General features: G+C 35.6%; 1 protein-coding gene across 1 annotated transcript in view; it reads right to left on the bottom strand.

Moving 5' to 3' along the window:
* Positions 1–4,993: 4,993 nt before the first annotated feature.
* The window catches only part of LOC128985042 (uncharacterized), a 73,563-nt gene continuing 56,598 nt past the window's right edge, over positions 4,994–21,958 (bottom strand). Inside the window, exon 40 of the mRNA XM_054404417.1 lies at positions 4,994–9,289. Within this exon, the coding sequence (XP_054260392.1) occupies positions 6,049–9,289 (3,241 nt within the window). The 3' untranslated portion in view covers positions 4,994–6,048. The remainder of the gene's footprint in view (positions 9,290–21,958) is intronic.

The following is a 21,958-nucleotide window of genomic DNA, read 5'->3' as shown; positions in this document are numbered from 1 at the left end:
ATTCTATAGAAGCAAAACATGGTCCTCCATCAGTTCTTAGTTCATCTGGAATACCATGAGTTGCAAAGTACTTTTTTAGGCGTGTAATAACAGTAATGCTACTTTTGTTCCTTAGACTTTCACACTCAAAATATCCTGAGTAACTATCAGCAACTACTAAGAAGTCTTTACCTCCACATTCAAAAACGTCAGCACCGATGAACTGCCATGGCCTCACTGGTACTGTTTCTTGAAGGATCACATCTTGAGGTTTATCTCGTTGATATTTGCTGCATACATTGCACCTTGCTACATATTGTTCAATATCTCTTTCCATATTAATCCAATATACATAGTCACGTGCTGTATTAATTGAACTTTGAACACATTTGTGAGGACGGTGAATATTCTGTAACACTTCAAGTTTCATTTCATCAGGTATAATCAAACGGCTTCCTTTAAACAAAAGACCATCATAGCAACTTAGTTCTTCTCTGAAAGTGAAATATTTTACCAATTCCTTGTCAACAGTGCTTCTTTCTTCGGGCCATCCATTCAAGATTATTTCCTTCAATTTAGAAAGCTCTGTGCATTTTCCAACACTAGTTCTGATTCGAGAAACTGTATCAGAAGACATAGGAATTATCAACTGAATATCAAAGCTGTGAGGTTCATCATCTTGATTGTCATTGTAGCAATCTCTACTCAAGGTGTCAGCCAGATGAAGCTCACAACCCCGCTTGTACACAACTCTTGGTCGATATGGTAAGATTTCCAAACACATTCTTTGGATTCTGGGAGGAGCATCAGACAACGGTTTCTTAAAGATAGCCTCTAAAGGCTTATGATCTGACTCAATTATCAACTCCTTGCATCCCCATACATACTCATGAAACCTTTTGCAAGCAGTCAGTATTGCGAATGTCTCTTTTTCAAGTTGACTGTAGTTCTGTTGTGATTGAGTCAATGCTTTGGAATTATAAGCTACGGGCTGCCCAGATTGTAACATAACAGCACCTACTGCATAACTGCTTGAATCCACAGAGAGAGTCACAGGAGAGTTGGGGTCATAGTAACGAAGCACGGGAGTTCTTTGCAGTTTTTGCTTTAACTTGTTAAATGCTTCTCGTTGTGGTGTATCCCAGAACCAGGCCACATTTTTCTCAGTGAGAACTCTAAGAGGTTGAGTATCAACCAAAACATCTGGTATAAACTTTGACAAGTATGTTATACAACCTAAAAATCTCTGAAGCTCAGACAAACATGTGGGTTCCTTCATTCTTGAAATGGCTGATACTTTGTCAGGATCATCTTGTAACCCTTGGTCTGAAACTATGTGACCAAGAAATTTCACCAACGGTTTGGCAAATATACACTTTTCTTTGTTAAGTGTAAGTCCTGATTCACTCAGCTTTGTCATTACTTCATTCGTGATCTTTTGCAAGTCTCTTTCATTGTTACTGTGAATGAGTATATCATCCATTGAACACTCTACATTCTTAATTCCTTTGAGCAAGTCTGACATAATATACTGGAACACTTCAGGGGCCGATACCAAACCAAAGGGCATGCGTAAACAAGAGTAGCGCCCCCAGGGTGTTGAAAAAGTTAGTAGTTTGGATGTTCTCTTCGTAACTTTTATCTGCCAGAATCCTTTTTTACAGTCAAGGATGGTGAATAAAGTAGAACCATTCAATCTAGCTGAGATGTCCTCTAATGTAGCCAATGGGTAATGTCTACGCTTTACATTTTTGTTAAGATCAGTTGGGTCAATGCATAGACGTATTTTGTCTCTTTGTTGGACTATGACCATAGGAGACACACAAGGAGTAGGCTCACTTACCGGAGTAATAATCTTGTCTTTTACCATTTGGTCTAGTTCTGCTTTCACTGCGTCACGTATTGGATGGGGTATTCGCCTGGGTGGGTGTATTTTGAAACTAGGATTTTCCACAAGATCAATATCATACTCAAAAGACTTTAAACACCCTATTCCATCATATAATCCACTTATAGACTGATCAATTATACCAGCAATCCGTTTTACGAACCCTAGGGTTTCACATGATACTTTTCCTTAATATTGATTGATGCCCATTTGGAACTATTACAAACAAGACAGTGTCTTTATGAGACTTTTTGGTTACAACTGGACAAATGGCTTCACCCAAAACTGGCGTTTTTTGGTTGTTAAAAGAAACCAGGCATTTAGTTGCAGAAGGTACAATGTTCAGATTACAAGCTAGTGCCAAATCATGGGAAATAACATTGCACTGAGCCCCAGTATCTAATTTAAACTGCACAGTTTTGTTATTTGGCAATTCTAATAATTCTGTCCAATCTTGATTCTTGACTGGGTTAGAGATGCAATCAACATGCAACGGATAATCAGAATCTTCATTCTCTACAACCTCTAAAACATCAGTATTTTTACTCTTACTAGGGAGATTCTTTCGAGTTTTACACATCTTAGCAAAATGACCTTTAGTCAAGCATTGATTGCAAGTTCGATTAAAAGCTGGACATTGGCCTCTAGAGTGTTGTAAACCACAACGTTTACAGTCAAAGACTGAATTTTGTAACGTAGGCCTAGAAAAGGAATCGTCCCTTTTAACTACATTAACATTTGTAGGGCTATCAGAGGATATTTCTGCTAGTTGTTTCTTAGCTTGTTCATGTGCCCTACACTTACTAATTGCATCATCTAAGGTAAGCTTATCAGTAGAAAGTAGCTTTTCCCTTAAGCTAGGATCTGATATGCCAATAACTATTCTATCTCTTATCAAACTATTTTTTAGTTGCTCAAAATTACAAGAATTAGCTTGGTTAACCAATTTTGTAAAAAAATCTTCAAAACTTTGATGGGTTTCTTGTGTAATTTTGTTGAACAAAAATCTCTCAAATACTTCATTAGATTTACCAACAAAAAACTTATCAAATCGTTGAACAACTTCATCTAATCCAATATCTTCATCATCCATGAAACCAAAACTGTTATAAATATCTATAACATCTGGGCCTAAACTAGACATAAATGATGCTACCTGTACTGCATTGGATTTCCTATCAAGGCCAGAAGCTGTGTAGTACCAGTTCCACTGTTGCTTCCATTTCTTCCAAGAAGGAGCCATCTGAGTACTTGAAACCACAAGACATTTTGGTGGTTTTACATTATTATCTTTGTCTTCTGTATGGTTTGTATGGATACCATCATCTTCCTTAAAGTCATACCTCTTATTTCTATTCCGTGTGGGTTTCGGCACCATGTCATTAGATTAATTATTAAATAATTGTACTGAACTCAAGAAAGGTTGTTTATTTCTAATTTAACAAAAACTCAATCCAAATATAAAAACAATAACACAAAACATATGTAGAACAATTACCATATGTTATAAACATACTAGCTACTACTGTCAATATTCAGTGGAATCGAAGGGTTATGTATATATTTTGATGATCTGCTAGTTAGTGGGGTAGATGAAAAAAACTATGATGAAGTAATGAAAAAAGTCATTGAAAGAGCAAAAAGGTTTAATGTTAAGTTTAATAAAGATAAACTTCAATACAAAGTGGATAGTGTTAAGTATTTTGGACACATTTTTTCAAGTAAAGGTTATAGCCCCGGGTTGAGGCTGTGAAGTCTTTAAAAAGTCCTAGCAATAAGAAGGAATTGCAAAGTGTTTTGGGGTTATTTAACTATTTGCGCCCTTTTGTTCCTAACATAACTGATTTGACAAGTAGCTTAAGGGAGTTGCTTAAAAAAGATGTTAGTTTTTGTTGGTTGCCACATCATGAGAAAGCTTTAGATAAATTAAAAAACATTATTACTAAAGCTCCAGCACTAGCTAGTTTTGATAGTAGTGAACCAATCACTTTACAGTGTGATAGTTCTAAGGATGGTATGGGATTTACGTTAATGAAAAATGGGAGGCCAGTTATGTATGGTTCTCGCAGTCTGACGGAAACTCAAAAAGGTTACAGTCAGATAGAAAAAGAGATGCTCAATATTGTCGAAGCTGTTAAGAAATATCACCATTTTATTTATGGTAGGGCTGAAGTTAATGTGCAGACTGATCTTAAACCAATTGTTGCAATAATGAATAAAACTATAGCTAGCATTAACAATAGCCGGTTACAGAGAATGAAAGTTAAACTTCTCAAATACAACTAAAATGTTAAGTATGTACCTGGGAAACAAATGTACATAGCAGATTTACTGTCTAGGTCATATATTGATGAGTCATTTGATGATCATGAGCTCGATGAAGTAGTTCACAGTCTTGGTAAGCATACTCAAGTGTCAGAGCAAAGAAAAGCTGAAATAGTTAGGTGTACAGAAAATGATGAAACATTACGTAATGTTGTTGATTTTGTTCAAAATGGTTGGCCTTCTGATATGAGTAAAGTTCCAATCCATACTAGGTCTTACTATAAGTTTCAAGACAGACTGACAGTTGATGATGGACTAGTGTTTTTGGATCACAGAATAGTTATACTTGTTAGTTTAAGATCCAAAATGTTTACCTTGTTACACGAACCTCACATGGGAATTGTGAAAACTAAGTACCAAGGCTAGGCAAACAGTGTTTTGGCCAAATATTAATGCTGATATTGAAGACACTGTTAGTAGATGTTCTCTTTGTGAAAAACACAGAAGTCGGAACACCAAGGAACCATTATTATCACACCCTGTTCCTGACTTGCCTTTTGAAAAAGTAGGTATTGATATTCTCGAGAGCCAGGGAAAGCCATTTATAGTTCTAATTGATTATTATTCTAAATGGTTAGAATTATTGCTTCCTCTTAAAAGTATTCAGGCAAACTTTAATTATAATTAAACATGATTGGTAAGAATATTGCTAATATGAAAATACATTGCAAAAATTGTTAACTAAAAACAGACAAAAGTTATTAAATAGAACTTTATTTAAATTTAAAAAGGAAGATCATAAAAAACATACATTATGAACATTTTTATTAATAAAACATATAAAAATACAACAACAGATGTAAAAACACTTAACGCCTTTGGCACAAATATAACACCTTCATAGGAATGCATGACTACATTAGTAGGTAACATACAGTGAAATGCAAACAGCACCATTAGCTCACAATTAGTATACAAACCGAGCTTAAAATACCAAGTGTACAACAAATCATGATCATCATTTTACTACATGAATTATTAAAGAAGGTCAATAGTCTTAAAAACGGTTTTCTATGTAAAAAACATAGTACATGAATAGCGGAATATGAAAAAAATTAAAATCATAAAAAATCAAGAGTAAAATATTCTGATGTTTTGTTGACAGTTCTTGATTACTGAAATTTACCAGCAAAAATCAAAAATACTAAGTAACCATTTGTAAGTAAAACATAACAAACAAACAAAATAAGAAAAACCTAGTTCTTAATAATAGAACCATCAAATAAATATAGCCCTGAAAAGAATTTCAGACCATCAAACTTAAAATCTGGATTGATATGATAATAAACCACAGAAAACAGTAAACTCTTAAGAACAACTATCATAATAATCCTTAAATAATTCTCAAAGAAACTACGTTCACTAAATAAAATTGTGATACTTTGCAAAAGTTGAGTCAATAATAAAACGGTTAACATATAAACACACTAACACTTAAGCACAAATACATGTAAGGCACACAATATTCAAACGGCAACAATTCATTATTATCCTACAAAACTTATGCCTATAAAAACTGAAAGGCGGATAGCCTTTGAGGTAAAAGTAATAGATTGATAAATCAAAAGTAATTCTTCACATAACAGATTTGACTTAGATGTGTCGTAAAATTGGCCCCTATGGTACCTATCAAAAGTTCAGAACATTTCCATCTATACTTAGTTCCTTATAAGTAATAAGTCTTATTTGGCATACACAACTAGCAATATGTCTAACTATACTTGAAAAACTAGTTTTGAATTGAAACAAAAGTAAAGTTGTTAAACATTCAACACTCAGTCGATATAAGTGGCAGTACACTATCAGTCTTAACATTTTAAGAAACATTGTGATTACAAAAACATTGAAACATCTATTTAGACGTCGCTGGACGGTCCTGACTCCTCGTCATTTCGACTGTAAGACTTAACTTTGGTAAGAAGCATTGCAAAACTCTGGATATTACTATAGTAATCTTCTCTAATTCCTAGCAACGGATCATCAACAGATTGCATCTCTTCGTAATCTGTCGAACTCTTCCTCAGCTCTTGAGCCTCTTGGGTGTGGTAGAAGGAGACGTTCTTAAATTCCTGATCGTGGTAGTACTCCAAAGAAGTAACGATCTGCATAAAGGTCATTCGCTGAGATGGTTTTCTTTTCCAACAACACAACATGATGTTTCTCAAAGTCTCTGGACATCTTCTCGGTGTGTCCAGCTTACGACCTGCAATCACTTCATTCAGTACTTGATCATTGCTGGACCCTTGATAAGGTTGCTCAGCCAGTGTCACTATCTCCCACAGAACTACGCCGTAGCTCCATACATCTGATTGGCTGGTGAATATCCCATCTTGCAGACTCTCAGGAGGCATCCAACGTATCGGAAGCAGACCCATATTGATCTTTCTGTAGTAGTCGGTTTCATAAATATCTCGCGTCATTCCAAAATCTCCCACTTTGACTACACAATCTTGGTTTACCATACAGTTTCTGGCTGCTAAATCTCGGTGGACAAACTTCTTAGCCTCCATGTAAGCCATTCCATCGGCTATTTGAAGCGCCATGTTAATCATTACAGCGTTAGTGGGAGGATTGGTATCTCGTGTTGATCTCAGATACGTTTTCAGATCACCCAAACTCATCAGTTCCATTATAACTAGGGGTGGATGACCGATTGAGACGACTCCCAATAAATGGACAATGTGATAAGCTTTGGATACTGACTTCATTACAGAAGCTTCGCTTAGAAAAAGGAATGTTTCATACGATGAAGCGTCATCATTTACAGTCTTTACTGCGCAAGGTAAATTACTGGGTTTGAGTATACCTTTGTAAACCTTACCAAATGCTCCGACTCCTAACTCGTCCACAATTTCTATATTGTCTCTTGATACTTCCCACTCATCTTGAATGTATTGGTAATCCGGGTTAACAGAAGCTACCAGTATGTCATCAAGCATTGTTTTTTTCCTCATATATGACATTAGAGCGATGGATACCAGAATCATTATGATACAGAAAACAAAAAATCCAATGACCATTTTTATAGCTGAAAAAAGTCTGCTTGAAATCTCTACACGTATATATTTTGAATAGGGTCCTTTGCCAGCTAAAGAAATTGCTCGAACCCTAACTTTGTAAGTGCCTTCAGCTAAACCTACGATGGAATATCGTCTCCTGTAATTCTCATACTCAGAAAGGGTGATACATGATACAATTGGATTCATGTTATCCAGTACTGTATGTCTATGTTCAACTTCAAAAGCTACAATCAGCCCGTTTGGATGAGGAGGGGTTATCCAAGATACAAATACAGTTCCATTTACAACTTCATGAGTCAAATGACCGGTAATCCTGTCTGCTTCTTCATCCTTTTTGGTTCTTACAGTAACTATATCAGTCTTGCTACATCGTAGACTATCTGGCTCGTTGGGATATTGTGAATACCTGCAAGCTTTTATCTTAATGAGATAATCTTGAAAATGTAAAAGATTGGTTATTGTAAAGTTAGAGGAAGTTGCCTTGACATCAGCTGTATACACATTGTAGATACCATCATTAAGAGATAAATTGTTATCGGCAGAAAGGTTTCTTTCTTGTCTCTTCAGAGAGGTCATATTCGTTTCACTAGAAACATATACAAAAGGATCCTCATATATGTAAGAATAAAAACAAGATTCAAAAGATTCTTGAAATGCTAATGGGTCTTTATCAAAATATGTCTTTGGTAATTTGCAGTAATCATGGTTTGAGCAATGTTTTTCAAGGCCTTCTTTTTGTGTGTAAATCAGTTTTTTAGTTTTTGTAGAACAACAGCTATTGTTTTGCTTGTTTTCAGCTTCAAGTAAACGTGGTATGTATGATTCTACCTCATTCCTGTGATCCAATGGGTTATCACAATAATTACGGAGTCGAATGGGTGTTTCATCGTAGTTCATGGGCGATAATGTTATTACATATTTCTCAAACTTACCATTAATATATTTTGGAGGCTCCCATTGCAAAAAGATTTCAGAGCTTTTTTTGGAGAATGCTTCTAGTCGAGCGATTTCTGAAGGTGTTGATGGAAGAGTTGTTTCATAACAAATAGAACTTTTGGCCCCGAAACGATCAATTGTATATGTTGTGACATAGAATGCATATTGAGTGTACGGCTCAAGGTCGTTCAGTTCAACAATGAATCCGTTTTCTTCAAAACTCTTGTCATACGGATCCACAGCAATATCTTTAGTTTTCCAACCGTAATCAGAACATTGGTCTAGATCATCGAACATTGTCATATTTTTGAATGGCGCTTTGGTGTAGTACACTACATAGCGCAAAATAGTTGTATCATAATTGATTTGAAGGTAGGGAACCCGTATCTGTATTGAACTATGGGACCGATCAACAACCTTGAGATTAATTTCAGTAGCATTACATGGAAATTTATCACCATTTGAATCTTTCCCTACCTCTAAATTAGTGACGTTTTCGTCATGATGTATAACTGAAAGCAGCTTATGTATATGCTGCAAACATAGTTTGGGGTTATAGTGGAAAAATACTTTTCCTTTGGAAATGTTAAAAGTACGTTTAGTGTCCCAATCCCAAAGTTCTTGGAGGTTGTGATTTTCGAGTACCAAAAGTGAATAGTTGTCACCAAAACCGGCATCACTGGATCTACCATGAATCACAGTCAAGTTTTTCAAGAATTTGAGATTAATGATTGGGAAAGATCTTACAACTTTTAAGTAGTTTTCTATCTCTTCGATGGATCCCAGGTTCTCTTCTAACTCTTCAAACACTCTCTTGGGTTTGCCAGTTCTGATGCTGATCTCCAGAGATCCCTGGATGTGAGTGCAGCCTCGTAGCATCTCGGCGTCTCCGATGTTCTCGATGGACAATCCGTGGCACCACTTGTGACACTTGCCCCCGTTGCACGGCACACAGGTAGTGCCAGCAGCATCAAACTCATAGCCAGGTGGACAGTTGTCTGTGCAGGTGCCGTTGAACACAAAATACTTGGTGACTTGGGAAGAAGACTTTCTCAGTGTGTCAGTCCCTGGTGGTCCTTTGGGCAAGTCTATAGAAGTGCATTCCATTGCCTTGATGCATCTCCGGTTTAGGTACTGATACCTGAAAAACACAGATTATGATAACATATTTTAATGGTAATACATGATGAAATACACAAAAATTCATTTTTGACTAATCTACATAATTAATACGCCAACACAAAATTTGTCTTTTGAACTCCTCCATTTCTTAACCGATTTTGACCATTGAGGTCAAGAAACTGGAAAGAGCGTGTCGCATAGATTTGCAAACTGACCTTACATTTTGGAAAAAGTCCCTTGAACTCTGCCCCAGTGGCTTTTAAAGTTCCCATATTATCCTTATGAAGAACATATGTTTCTTTTTATCAGCTGGATAATGTAATTGCTGTTAATATTAAATTTCAATTAAAATTAAAGTAAACACATACTACAAATAATAAATTTTTCATCACTTCGTAACAAAAGTAACTATTTTTTATAACAGCTGACATCAATGAAAGTAGTTGTTTCCCAAGCTCTGTTGTAGGGCGAGGGAAAATCGATCAGCTGATTTTCCCTCGCTCTAAATTTACTTTCCCTCACTCTCGATTACTTCTTCATTTACTCACTACACGCACTAGTGTTTTGTTACGGTTTAATTTAATAATTTGAATCAGCTGTAGGTATGAATAGTTAAAAGGTTGTTTTATTCTTTTATTTTGATATTACAAAAAAAATATTGAGAAATATATGTAGGTTTCCTTTAGAATATTTTATTTTTATTTTATGTTTTAAAACTTAAACAAAAATATATGTAGGTATCCATTTAGAAGATTTATTTAATTTTTATGTTCAAACAAATTGATTGAGAAATAAAATAGTTGTAATATTTATTACTGGGTCTGTTATTCTGTGTTTGAGTATTTTTTTGTAGTGATGAAAAGTATTGTTCATAACTCATAACTAAGTTATTCTCCATTATTCCCGACCTCGGCATCACCTTGTACGTGAAAATAGCTCTCACATAATCGGCTTTGCCTCGCACGTGAAATTGTGGTTTCCTGTGTGAGGCGCCACAAAATGCCACTTTCGGTTTTAGTAATGAATACTATTACTGACATGGTTGAAATGAAATATTTACTATATGAGTTTGCGTACATATCAAAGAAAAATGTGAGAAAGCCTGGACAATTAGATATATTATCATAAAATAAGAAAAATGAATTAACATAGTACTGTATTTCTTGAGCAACCATTGAAAGAACAGATGTTTGTAAACTATGGAAACAAAGAAAAGTCTTAAGCTACCAGTACACTATCGCCGAACATTCGCCCGAATGTTTCGCCAAATGTTCGGGTCAGATTGCGACTACGAATGTTTACGAATGTGCAGCCCGAACCATCCCGAACTAACCAAGTACACTATCAGTTAACTTCGACCGAACTGTGCTGAACCCAATATTGCGTATTCGCGGCAAAACATTCGCACCAAACTTTTTGCAGCATGGACGCTAACGTCAAAGACTATTCTAGAAAATTATATAGGAAATTCTATAGTTTTCGTTTGGTGTTAGACACCACTTGAATGTATCCCATATTTCTTACTTCTCTGTGGCTTGGTAATTTAAAATTAATGGTTACTTTTTTAATGTTAGTTTTCTTATCTTAAGCGATACTTTATATATGTATATATATATAATTAAATTATTCCACGGCCACAGAACAGGCTCACAATGGTATGATTCTAAAAATACCAGTGTTTCTTTATTAGAACACTCCATACTTTGTAAAATTTATCCATATAAGATCTAGTAGTAAATAATTAATTAACAAAAACCAAAAGTAACTCTAACTACACAACCGCTGCAGTAAATACTGTAGAAAGAGAGCGTACATGACTACGAACACAGATAATATAACCCCTACTACAGATATCTTACTGAGGCCGCTAGGCCGCTGCGGCTGAGGGACGTGCGGGGAGGGAGGAAATAGTTACATTTTTACTCGCAAGGTGTCGTGAGCGTCCTCGGTGCGGTGCAGCGATGTGCCGGTGCCGTTGCCGTCGCCGGTCGCTGTAGCTTACGTTGTCAGATGTGTTCACGTGTTCTACTACCACGTCGGTGCTGGAGAATATCGGTACAAACATCTAGCTTGCCCTTGCTGATAACAAGACGATAACTGAATAGAGATATTGTGTTCACTAATCTCTCTACATGACACTTTATTATGTCCTAAGTGTCGAATATTGATATGCAACTTGTTCAATCTTTATTCGAAATATAACATAGTTGTTGTACGCGAACCTTTTGAGTTCATTATTTATTTTAAGTTTTCATGTTTTTATTTTCATATAACCTACATAAAGTAATAATTTTTAAAGCTACTATCAGTTACCCGGCGTGGAGGAATATATGTAGGTGGAGAAATATACAGGTTTTTAGAAGTAAATAACCACCACGTGAGCATGCAAAATACAGATATCCGTGTATAAAAAAGCAAGACGTTTTTTATAAAAGCAAGACGCAAATATACGTACAGTATATTCTCCTTTAAACTTACCACCGATGAGTGTTGCTTCAATCAAGTTTGGTGTTATTTTTATTTTTGTAATTGATTGTCTTAATTTTGTTCCATTGCACTACTTGCGTGGATTTAGGTTTCGTTTTATTATTATTATTATTATTATTTTGTATTATTATTGAAGGTTCTTTCTTGTAATGACAGTAATGTGGTGTGCAAATGAAAAATTGGAAGGTATTTGAATACCTGAGATAGCAGACTTGATCGTTATTCACTTAATAATTTATGTGATTGATTACATTATCTTTGAGTAGACTGACCGTCATTCATTTTAAGAAAATGCCGGTTATACTTTACAATTGCTCGAATTCGAGCAATAGGTTTACTATCTGTTTATAATAATTTAATGGTTTTTACTTTTTATGTTTACATATTTAATAGTGGAGAATTTAAACGTTGTTGAGTGCACAGGTGTGCTGCGATCGGGGTTTTATATATTTGGACTTATCCAAGATAAAAATAGTTTTCTGTGCTCCTTTCTGTGGGAACAGTGTGACACTATTTTAAATGATGACCATTACAGAATATTGTGATTTATCAAACCTACAAAACAGTTGGTGAAAGTAAACATCTGCTTTTAATGATATTTATTTGTAAACATATTAGTTCCAAAAGTCTGACCTTGGACACTTAAAAACCCTCTGGGGTGGAGCCCTTTTGACGTATCTGCACCAATCTTCACACATACCATCCTTAGATAATGCTTAATAATGCCAGAAAGTATCATTACAAGCTTACAAGCGATTTCAGAGTCCATTGGGTACATACATGCATACATACTTTGGCAAGAAATTGTAAAATTGTTTTTAAAGGTTATAGAAGTAGAGTTTTAAAGATGAATAAAGTATGGACTGCTGCTTAGAAAATGTTGCAAGAAACCCGTTTATTTTTGTTCAACACATAACATTTCTTTAATCTAGCAACAGAAGCTCTAAACGAAATTGTGTAATACAATGGTGATACTGGACACGTATAGTTAAGCAATCATTTTTTTATCAAACAATTAAAGTATACACACCATATAGATTTTAAGTAAACTTTGAAATATAAATTTATGCCGTAAGTCTCAGTTCCTTAACAATACAAACTCTCACAAACTATTCAAGCAAAAATGTTGAACTTTTTTTTAACAAAGTTGTATTAAACCCAATTACAATGGAAAAACACTATCACTGATGTTATACAGTAGGCTAATGCTAAAACAATAGCATTAGCTTAAATTACTAAACGTGATAACATGTACGTTATTCACAAAGAAGTATTAAGATTTTTTACTCAAATATTTCTTTAATAGAATAACTTTATAATTTAAACAAATAGCTTTTTGTAGTGCTTTCCGCAAAACTATGAAGATTATGCAATGTAATAAAGGCAGAACTGTCAAAATTAAAATAGAAACTACAAACAAAGAATGAAAAAATTGCACTTTACAGAAGGCCTACATTAAATAGGATTTCATATTGTGAAATTGCATACACGTTTAAAGATTGCAATTGTAATTTTTTTCGAAAAATCAGGCCAAAGGTTACGATAAAGATTCCTTGAACTGTAACTGGTAAACTATAAATAACAAACATAAACATATACAGTGAATAGGCACAGATAGTTGAAATGATTTATCAGTACAAAATAATAACCTTATATACACCATTACAATCCTTGTTACAAGTGTCAAGAACATAAATATGTACGTAGGGACAAATATTTGTTATTGTTTAATTTCCTTCTCAACTCAACGAAGGAACTACAATCAAAAGAAATAAATAAAAACATATTTAATCAACTTAAACAATTTTCACCAATAGTTAAGAGGCGTCCTGAGAAACCTTTTCCTTTGTCAAAGTAGCACTGGCTATTTAAATTCTCTTAGACACTAAACGTGATGGAGGATACGCATTTTGTCAATCGATGCGGTCTTGAGAGATGCCGTGGTCCACTTGCATTGCTTATATAAAAGTACTCTAAATAATGTGAAGAGTAAATAGGACTCGTGTTCTTCACAACCAATGTTTGTTAGCGTTGTTTCACTTAATAATCTTCTCGTAATTTTTAACAATCTAGCAACAATTCTCGTTTTGTGGGCTATCTTGTTAAAATACTGTTTGTAAACGTAAAGAGATTTCGACACAGTAGCCATTAATGTAGAGGAAGGAGCTTTTAATCCTGAAAAAGAATCCAGTTTGATGTTGGGGAATGTTTTGTGAAGAATCAGGAGTTCAGAGGCACTATTAAGAGTTGAATTGACGTTGCAGTGGCGAAGGAGGCACTTTTTACAACGGAATTTGTTGAAACACATCATTGCTAAATAACCAGCATAATACTGTTGTGAACACGTTTCTAATGTTACCGGTTCTGTGTCAATGTTTTCGTCTAGGGAATATATATCCTCTTCTTCATCTTGTTCGTCATCACTGGTGAAAACGTTGCTATCATCTTGAGTAGGTGTATCTTGGACTGGAATTGATGCATCTGTTGCTGCTGTGTTTGTAGCTTCAATTTCTAAAACTTGGTCGTGGTCAGGTTCATATGATGTGGTCTTCGGTGGCTCTATCAGGTACTGAAGACAGAAAAGTCTTAGAGAACTCCGGAACACACAGACTGTTGGATTTTTACTCCAACCACCCCGCTGTCTGATGCTCGAAAACAAATTTTCTATTGGGTCTTGGTTCAATCGGGATGTAAGAAGATAACTGCAGTTTTCATGATTCAAAAGAGATAACAGGGCATTAATAGTTAAGAGAACACCATTAAAACAGGGGGGCTTCGGTTTCTTGCAACCAATTTTTCGAAGGTGCATAAATATGTCAAGGGCCTTTTGTAGTAGTTCAATCCCATGGGGGTTGTTGTTACTTAAAGCATCACTGTCCGGATTTTTTGATTTCTTAACTCGGCTGTTCAGAACATCAAACAGCGAATTCATAAATTCTAAGAATTCAGCAGTGTTTAGCGCTGTGATGGTACGTAGTTGGCCCGTTCCGACAACTGTCCTCAGTGCTGAAGCTGTGGTATGGCTCATCAACTGGGTTGCAAGGGCGACATTCATCTTTTGGAAGTTATTAGGATTGATGTGAGCAGGAGTTAATTTTGGGGCAGCTCTAGTTGAGTTGCTAGTGGAATCTATTTGAAATAGTGACCTGATGTCGCCAAAAGAAATTACTTTACCATTCAGATCAAAATCATGGCTCAGTAGGTTGTTTCTCACTGATTTTATTAAATGAGGCACATCAAAAAAAGCATGGATTTTTTTGGCTTCAACCTCAAACCAAGGTTGGCTTAACGAGACACCAAGAGCATTGTATGCTGTTCGGTTTGTGCTATTTTGGTCACATACCAATGCTTTGACTTCCAGACCAGTTTTTGTCAAGGTTTTGATACAATCTAGTATTAATGTTTTAGTCTGATTGCCAGTTAATCCATTTCTTGTTATGAAGTAACCAACAGGCATCTTCCACTGGTAATAAAGCCCACGAACCATAAACACACATGCCTGCTTACCTATTTTTGGCTGTCGTCCAAGAGGTCCAGCGTCTTCATATCCTTCAATCATGTCAAAATTTGTGTTATACTCCAGGGCCTGTTTAATGGACATTTCGTCGAACATTACAACGCATGCCTTTTCCATAATGTTCATGCTGGTAACTTTTAACTTTATTTGTTTCAAAAGTCGTGTATTGAAACCTGGCGTAAAGCACTCTTTTGATGCAATCCACGATTTTATTGTTGAAATTCCAGGCAGTATTATGGATTGCGATAAAAATCTGTAGCAAGACGGAGACCTCAGATAAAGGGATGTGGCAACGCGTTTTTCTTCTTTTTTCCACGGCTGTCTTTTCTTGTGAAATTGCATATTAATAAGGATGGATCCCTCCACACTTTTAACAGGTACACTATGCAATGCAGATGATGTCTTCAATACTTTTTTTGTTTTTAACAGTGATTGCTTCAATCTTGATATAGCTGCTCTCTTCACGGCAAGTTTTTTTTTCAAAGCTGAAATTTTTTTAGAAGGGGACGGTAATTTTGAAAATAAATTTCGGTTGATAGATTTCTTGGAGGTCTGTGGCTGGCGTTTTGGGGAAGAAGAGTTGTCAACTTGCGGTGATGCATTTGATATCCAAAACCTAGACGATGGTGTAGTTACTGTAGGGGGACTGGAGGTTACTGAAAGATTCAAATGGCGGTGGTGAAATTAATAAATTGCACGAAGTTGATGGTTGGTATTTTCTAGGAGTAGTGGCTTGACGTAATACCACAGGAGATGGAGAAGGTGGTTCTAATTGAAGTCTTTTTGAAGGAGTTGGTCCAGCTTCGGTAGACGTAGCAGCAGGATGTGGACGTTTCAAAGGGGTTGTCGGGCTCGAGCTCCCGGGAGGGTTCGTCTCTATTGAGTAACGAGATCCAGAGCTTGTACTGGCGATAACTAGCGGGGAAACACATGCTGGTCCTGAAGTGAAGTCAGTAGATGGATTGTAACATTTGGGAACAGCATTGAAAACTAGCCTGCCATTAGGAAGTATGTCTTCTCCATTAAAGTGATGTTCGCATAGTCTTTTAATTTTATTAAGTTTCATTGGAGACTGTCCAATGAGATCAGTATTTCCTAGAAAAATACAGTAGGCCTAGTTTAGTTACGTATTGGTAATTTTTTAAATATTCGAGTGTGTGTAAGAAAAAATACCCCGCCGCAGCAAACTTGCAGATTAAGCGAATTTCCATTTACTCGGCTTGATTTCAATTCAAATATTCCCTAAATATTTTCAAATCTATTTTCTATTGAAATAACATTAATTTTAGTGAGTACTGTTTAGGTTTGCTGCTAAGGGAAAGATATTGAGGTGAGTTTATTTTATTGAAATTACAGCTTAGTATGAAATAAACAAAATTCCCAAATTGCAAAAGAAAATCATTATATTTTATTTTTATTTTTATATAAGTCTAAGAAAGTACAAAGTGAAATGATGAATGCTATCTGACTGTTATTATACTGTTTACGAATCATGTTAACGGTCCGTATAAACTTGTACGGGGCGAGTATTAGGATGAGCATACTGTGTTGTCTGTCTGTCGTCGATGAGTCACTAGGACGGCGCCGGCACGGCGTCAAAACACTTCCACCCCTCTCCCGGCAACCACCTACCCCTCCGCACCCATCCTTCACACCAGTCACCACACACACACATACATTCAAAAAAATTGTAAATTTAAAATTCACATGTTATTCTTATGGAGAATAAGTAAACTGTTGTAGTTTGCTTGTTTATGAACATATTTTGATCAAATTTGGAAAACGGTTTTATTTCTTACTAACTATTAACATTTTACAAAAAAAACAGTTTTACCATCCCTGATGCAGCAAACCTAAGTACTTGTTAAACTAATTATATTTAAATCGGGAATAAAATTTATATTTTTAAGTAGACATTTCAGTGTAAATCAAATCGGTCAAATGGAAATTCGCTTAGTCTGCAGGTTTGCTGCGGCGGGGGTATTGTTAACTTTATTTCTTTCAGTATTATTTACAATACAAATTATTTCCATAGAAACCAAAAATCTCAGCTGCCTAAAGACATTGCTTTAGCACAACTGTATTCAATTATTTACCACATACCTACGTCTAGGCCTTAGTATTTTGAACTTGAGGTTAAGCATTTTAATTTCCTAATGGTGTCAATTGAAGTATCACAATACTACATTTCACACCATAAGGCAACTAATTAAGTAAAAAAGCGCCAAAACCTACTAGAAACGTATTCTGCGCATGCGCAGGCCCAAGAGACAAGAGACATGTCTGCCCAAACACCGACCGTTTGGTTCGCTCGAGACACGGGTCTGTCACACGAGTCACAGGCAATGTGTCTGCGACACTGGTGTGTAAGCTCCATAAGTTAACATATGTTGGTTTTCAAGGGGCATGTCGCAGGCACGAAAAATATCTGCGACGTCATGTCGGAGATACCGGTGTGTAACCCTCCTTAAAATAAAGTTTCCTGCACAAGTTCACGTTACGCTCTTTCCAATGACACCAAAAACATGTCAATCGGTTTAGTAGTTTTGGAGGTGTGATTGTCAGAAAAAACCTGCTTGCGTATTAAATAAGTACTAAGTACTAGTGTGCCTGTTGCTCGAATTCGAGCAATTGCTAAGAAGTATTACATGTGTTATTTTTAAACGAATAATAGTCATAATTTCTGTTGACTTTAAAAAGATTGGACTCAAAGATTATTTGTAGCAAACTGTTAAGAAATTAGCAAACTTATTGACTGTTCACAATTCACAAAACCTGCTTACGCATTACATAATAATAGATAGATATAGATATATAAATAGATTAGCATAATTCCGTTGGAAAATAGAATTAAAATACCCCCGCTGCAGCAAACCTGCAGACTAAGCGAATTTCCATTTGACTGATTGGATTTACACTGAAATGTCTACTTAAAAATATAACATTTATTCTTGATTTAAATAGAATTAGTTTAACAAGTACTTAGGTTTGCTGCATCAGGGAGGGTAAAACTGTTTTTTTTTTGTAAAATGTGAATAGTTAGTAAGAAATAAAAACATTTTCCAAATTTGATCAAAATATGTTCACAAACAAGCAAACTACAACAGTTTACTTATTCTCCATAAGAATAACATGGGAATTTTAAATTTACAATTTTTTTGAATTTTCTCCGTAACCATTAGGCGCATAGTAACGCTTCAATATACTAAATTATTTGTTTTTTTAAGCTCTACAAAATGGTTTGGAAAGAAATTGCTAAATCTTATGTTTTTTGGGTCAAAAATGGGAAAAACCTATTTTTACCCCATAAAACCCCCCGTAAACCCCCGTTCCCATGGTCCGATCATGCTGGATTGCGAACTCGTTCGAATAAACGTACTTTTACACGTTTGTACCAAATTTCATCAAAATCGGATCATTTTTGCTCGAGTTATCGTGCTGACGGACACATATATATATATATATATAAATATATAAATATATAAATATATATATATATATATATGAATTTGAACGGATGGTGTTTTTGGCCTCTAGGGACCTCAAATCGAAAAAAAAAATCGGTCCCGCGTCCAGGTCTTACCATGAGTACTACGGTAATAGCTTATTCCCTATATGGGAAATTTGCTAAAAACGTTTGCAAAACCAAAACTAACAGCTCTTTCCTCACTTCAGTTGTTCACTTTTAATAACTGCAAATGGTTTTCCAGCAATAAATACACTTAACTCACCTGAATTTTTAATCCATAGTTGTGATAACATACTATCTCGAGGAAAACGAAACATTTTAAGACCTTTTAACTTTGCCGAACTGTTAAAACAGTTTCTGTACGAGCACGTTGTTCTTGACATAATGAACAGAAGAATGAAAATACTAAAATAAAAAATACTTACTAAATATTTACATAATAACTTACTAAATATTTACAAAAACACACAAATTAATTGAATATATATCACAGTCAAATAACGTTATCACAAAATAACTTTTACGGTACTGATATATTTAAACCCGGCAACAAGGCTTAAAATTCAACAACACGCGTGCTTGGTGTAGGTGTAGTGTCATGTAGGTCAGTTTAATGCGACCACACTTCTTGATTTTTCGGCGAGAACGGAGACAGAAGCAGAGGCGCTATCACAGCGTGAGCGTAGTGAGGTATCACCCTCACCTCTCCTCTCCTCAACTACCCTGTCTCTCCTCTGCCCCCGTACCCCGCGTGGTGTGCAGTGCTAGCAGCGCTCCTGGATGTTGGCGGGCCAACTACGCTGTCCTAGTGCAGCACTGCTCCGCCATCAGTAAGATATCTGTAGTAGGGGTTATATTATCTGTGCTACGAATGACAGCGAGTGTGTACTGGCTATGTTCGTGCCCGTATGCGCTTGGCATTCGTCCTAGTTCGCCTCCTTTGATTCGTGACGGGAGACCGCCAAAAAAGCGAGCGCACCCGAACACGAATGTTGGCGATGCGAACTACCCCGAATGTACACGAGCACACCGAGTACACTATCGCGTTCATCTTGGTTCGCCTACATTCGGCGATAGTGGACTGCAGGCAATAGAACACCACCAAGTAGAAGAAATTGAGATGCTTTTTTAATAATTTGAATATTCTTACAAACAATGAACGAGAGGATGTTAGCCGAAGTGCTATCATTTTTAGTAGGAAACATGGTAGAGCATAGCAGCAGAGGAAAACCCTTTAAGGCTAAATAAAACTGGTACGGAAAGGACACTGAATTCATGTCACCATTAAGTCAAGTGATTTGAACCTTTACTTAGACTTTCATTGGAGGATTCAACTATTATTCACAGTTAAGTGAAACAAAAAACTATCTGAAGAATATAAAGCCTTTTAACTCGCAGGTAAATATAATTGACTTTATTAGGCCAACCAACCAAAAAAATGCCAATTGAAGAAAATAATATTGTGGCAGACAGGTTATGCAGGAAATCAGGTAGTTCTTAAGAATTGTGAACAAATTTTATCGCTATAAAAAAAAACTGAAAATTGTAAACATACTGGCGACAATGGTGGTACCACGCAGTCTATTACCAATGACGAAGATAAACTTGGTCAACCGTATGCAATTATGAGTAAGTCGAGAAACGTCTGTTGAAGACACTTAAAAAACAAGACCAGCTTTTGAAAAATGATAAAATATTTACTAGAAATGTTTATTAATTGTATCCAACTGTTATGGACATCATTAGTATTTTAGTGCAGTTTTACGAAAAATTACATAAACCCCCAAAAAATTTAGCACAAGCGGGGAATTTGGTACAGATGTTGGGTGTACCTTCTTTTTGAACATACTTAAAGTCCCCTAAAATTGAAGCAGTGCTACAACCGCCATATTGGAAAATGGCGGCATATTTCTGTGTTTTTGGCTATAGTGACTTTATTATTAGAGATGCAGGGAAAAACAAAATATACAAAATGTAGTCCATCTTAAAATACACATTTTTGTATTTATAATTTTCCTCTATACCCAACCGTTTTTGAGTTATTTGTGATTATTTATATTTAGTTTTTTTTTATTTATCAAAAATAGGCGAACCCTATTGAAATCGACGGTTACTTTCAAGGTTTACGACGATTTATCCCATTAAGTTAAATAGTTTGATACTATAAAATCTTAAAATTTAACTTTATTTAAGACTAAAACAACTCCGCTATAGCTAACCTGCAGACTCAGCATTACCATTTCACTGATTGGATGTTTTATTAAAGGCATATAAATAAAAATAGGTTTAACAGGTACGGTACCTAGATTTGCTGCTACAGGGAGGGTGATATAGTGTGTTTTTTAATAAAATATCAATAATCTATATATATAAAATCCAATGTATGTTTGTATGTTTGTATATTTGTATGTTTGTATATTTGTATGTTTGTATATTTGTATGTTTGTATATTTGTATGTTTGTATATTTGTATGTTTGTATATTTGTATGTTTGTATATTTGTATGTTTGTCCTTTATGGACTCCGAAACCGCTCGACAGATTGTAATGAAACCTTCAGGCATTATTAAGCATTATTCAAGGATGGTTTGTGTGAAGTTTGGTGCAGATCCGTCAAAAGGGCTCCGCCCCAGTGGCTCTGGAGTTTCCCATGTTAACCTTATGAGTACTCATATTTAAATGGAATTAAAGAATCTTAACAGCTGGTTCAACTAAACTATCTGATTCTGTGATGTTCAATAGCATTAAAAAGTTAATAGGTTTACCAACAGGGTGCAGCACTATATTTTTTTAATTTATGATAACAGCTAACTTGCAACCAAAAGGTGAGTGAGCGTAGCGAACGAACTTCAACCTGGAGGCGAGTTAGCGTAGCGAACGAGCTAACCTGAAGGCAAGTGAGCGCAGCAAACGAGCTCCAACCTAAAGGTGAGTGAGCGTAGCGAACGAACTTCAACAGCTAATTAGCAACCAAATGGTGAGTGAGCGTAGCGAACGAACTTTAACCAGGACATGATTGAGCCATGCAAACCAACTCATCTTGAAAATGAACGAGCATTTTACATAAATCCACACTAGGACAGGACGACGTCTGTCGGGCCAGCTAGTTTTGTATAAAATAAACTAATTTTCCAAGTTTGATCATAATAAATCTAAAAACAAGCAAACTACAACAGTTTACTTTTTCATAAAAATAGCATGGGAGCTTTTAATTTA

The sequence above is a fragment of the Macrosteles quadrilineatus genome, unplaced genomic scaffold, assembly GCF_028750875.1.
Source record: "Macrosteles quadrilineatus isolate MER2022 unplaced genomic scaffold, UCM_ALF_1.0 Scaffold_2__2_contigs__length_208266976, whole genome shotgun sequence".
Taxonomy (NCBI): domain Eukaryota; kingdom Metazoa; phylum Arthropoda; class Insecta; order Hemiptera; family Cicadellidae; genus Macrosteles; species Macrosteles quadrilineatus.
Note: the sequence above shows the minus strand (reverse complement) of the source record. Positions and strands in the feature narration are given on the sequence as shown.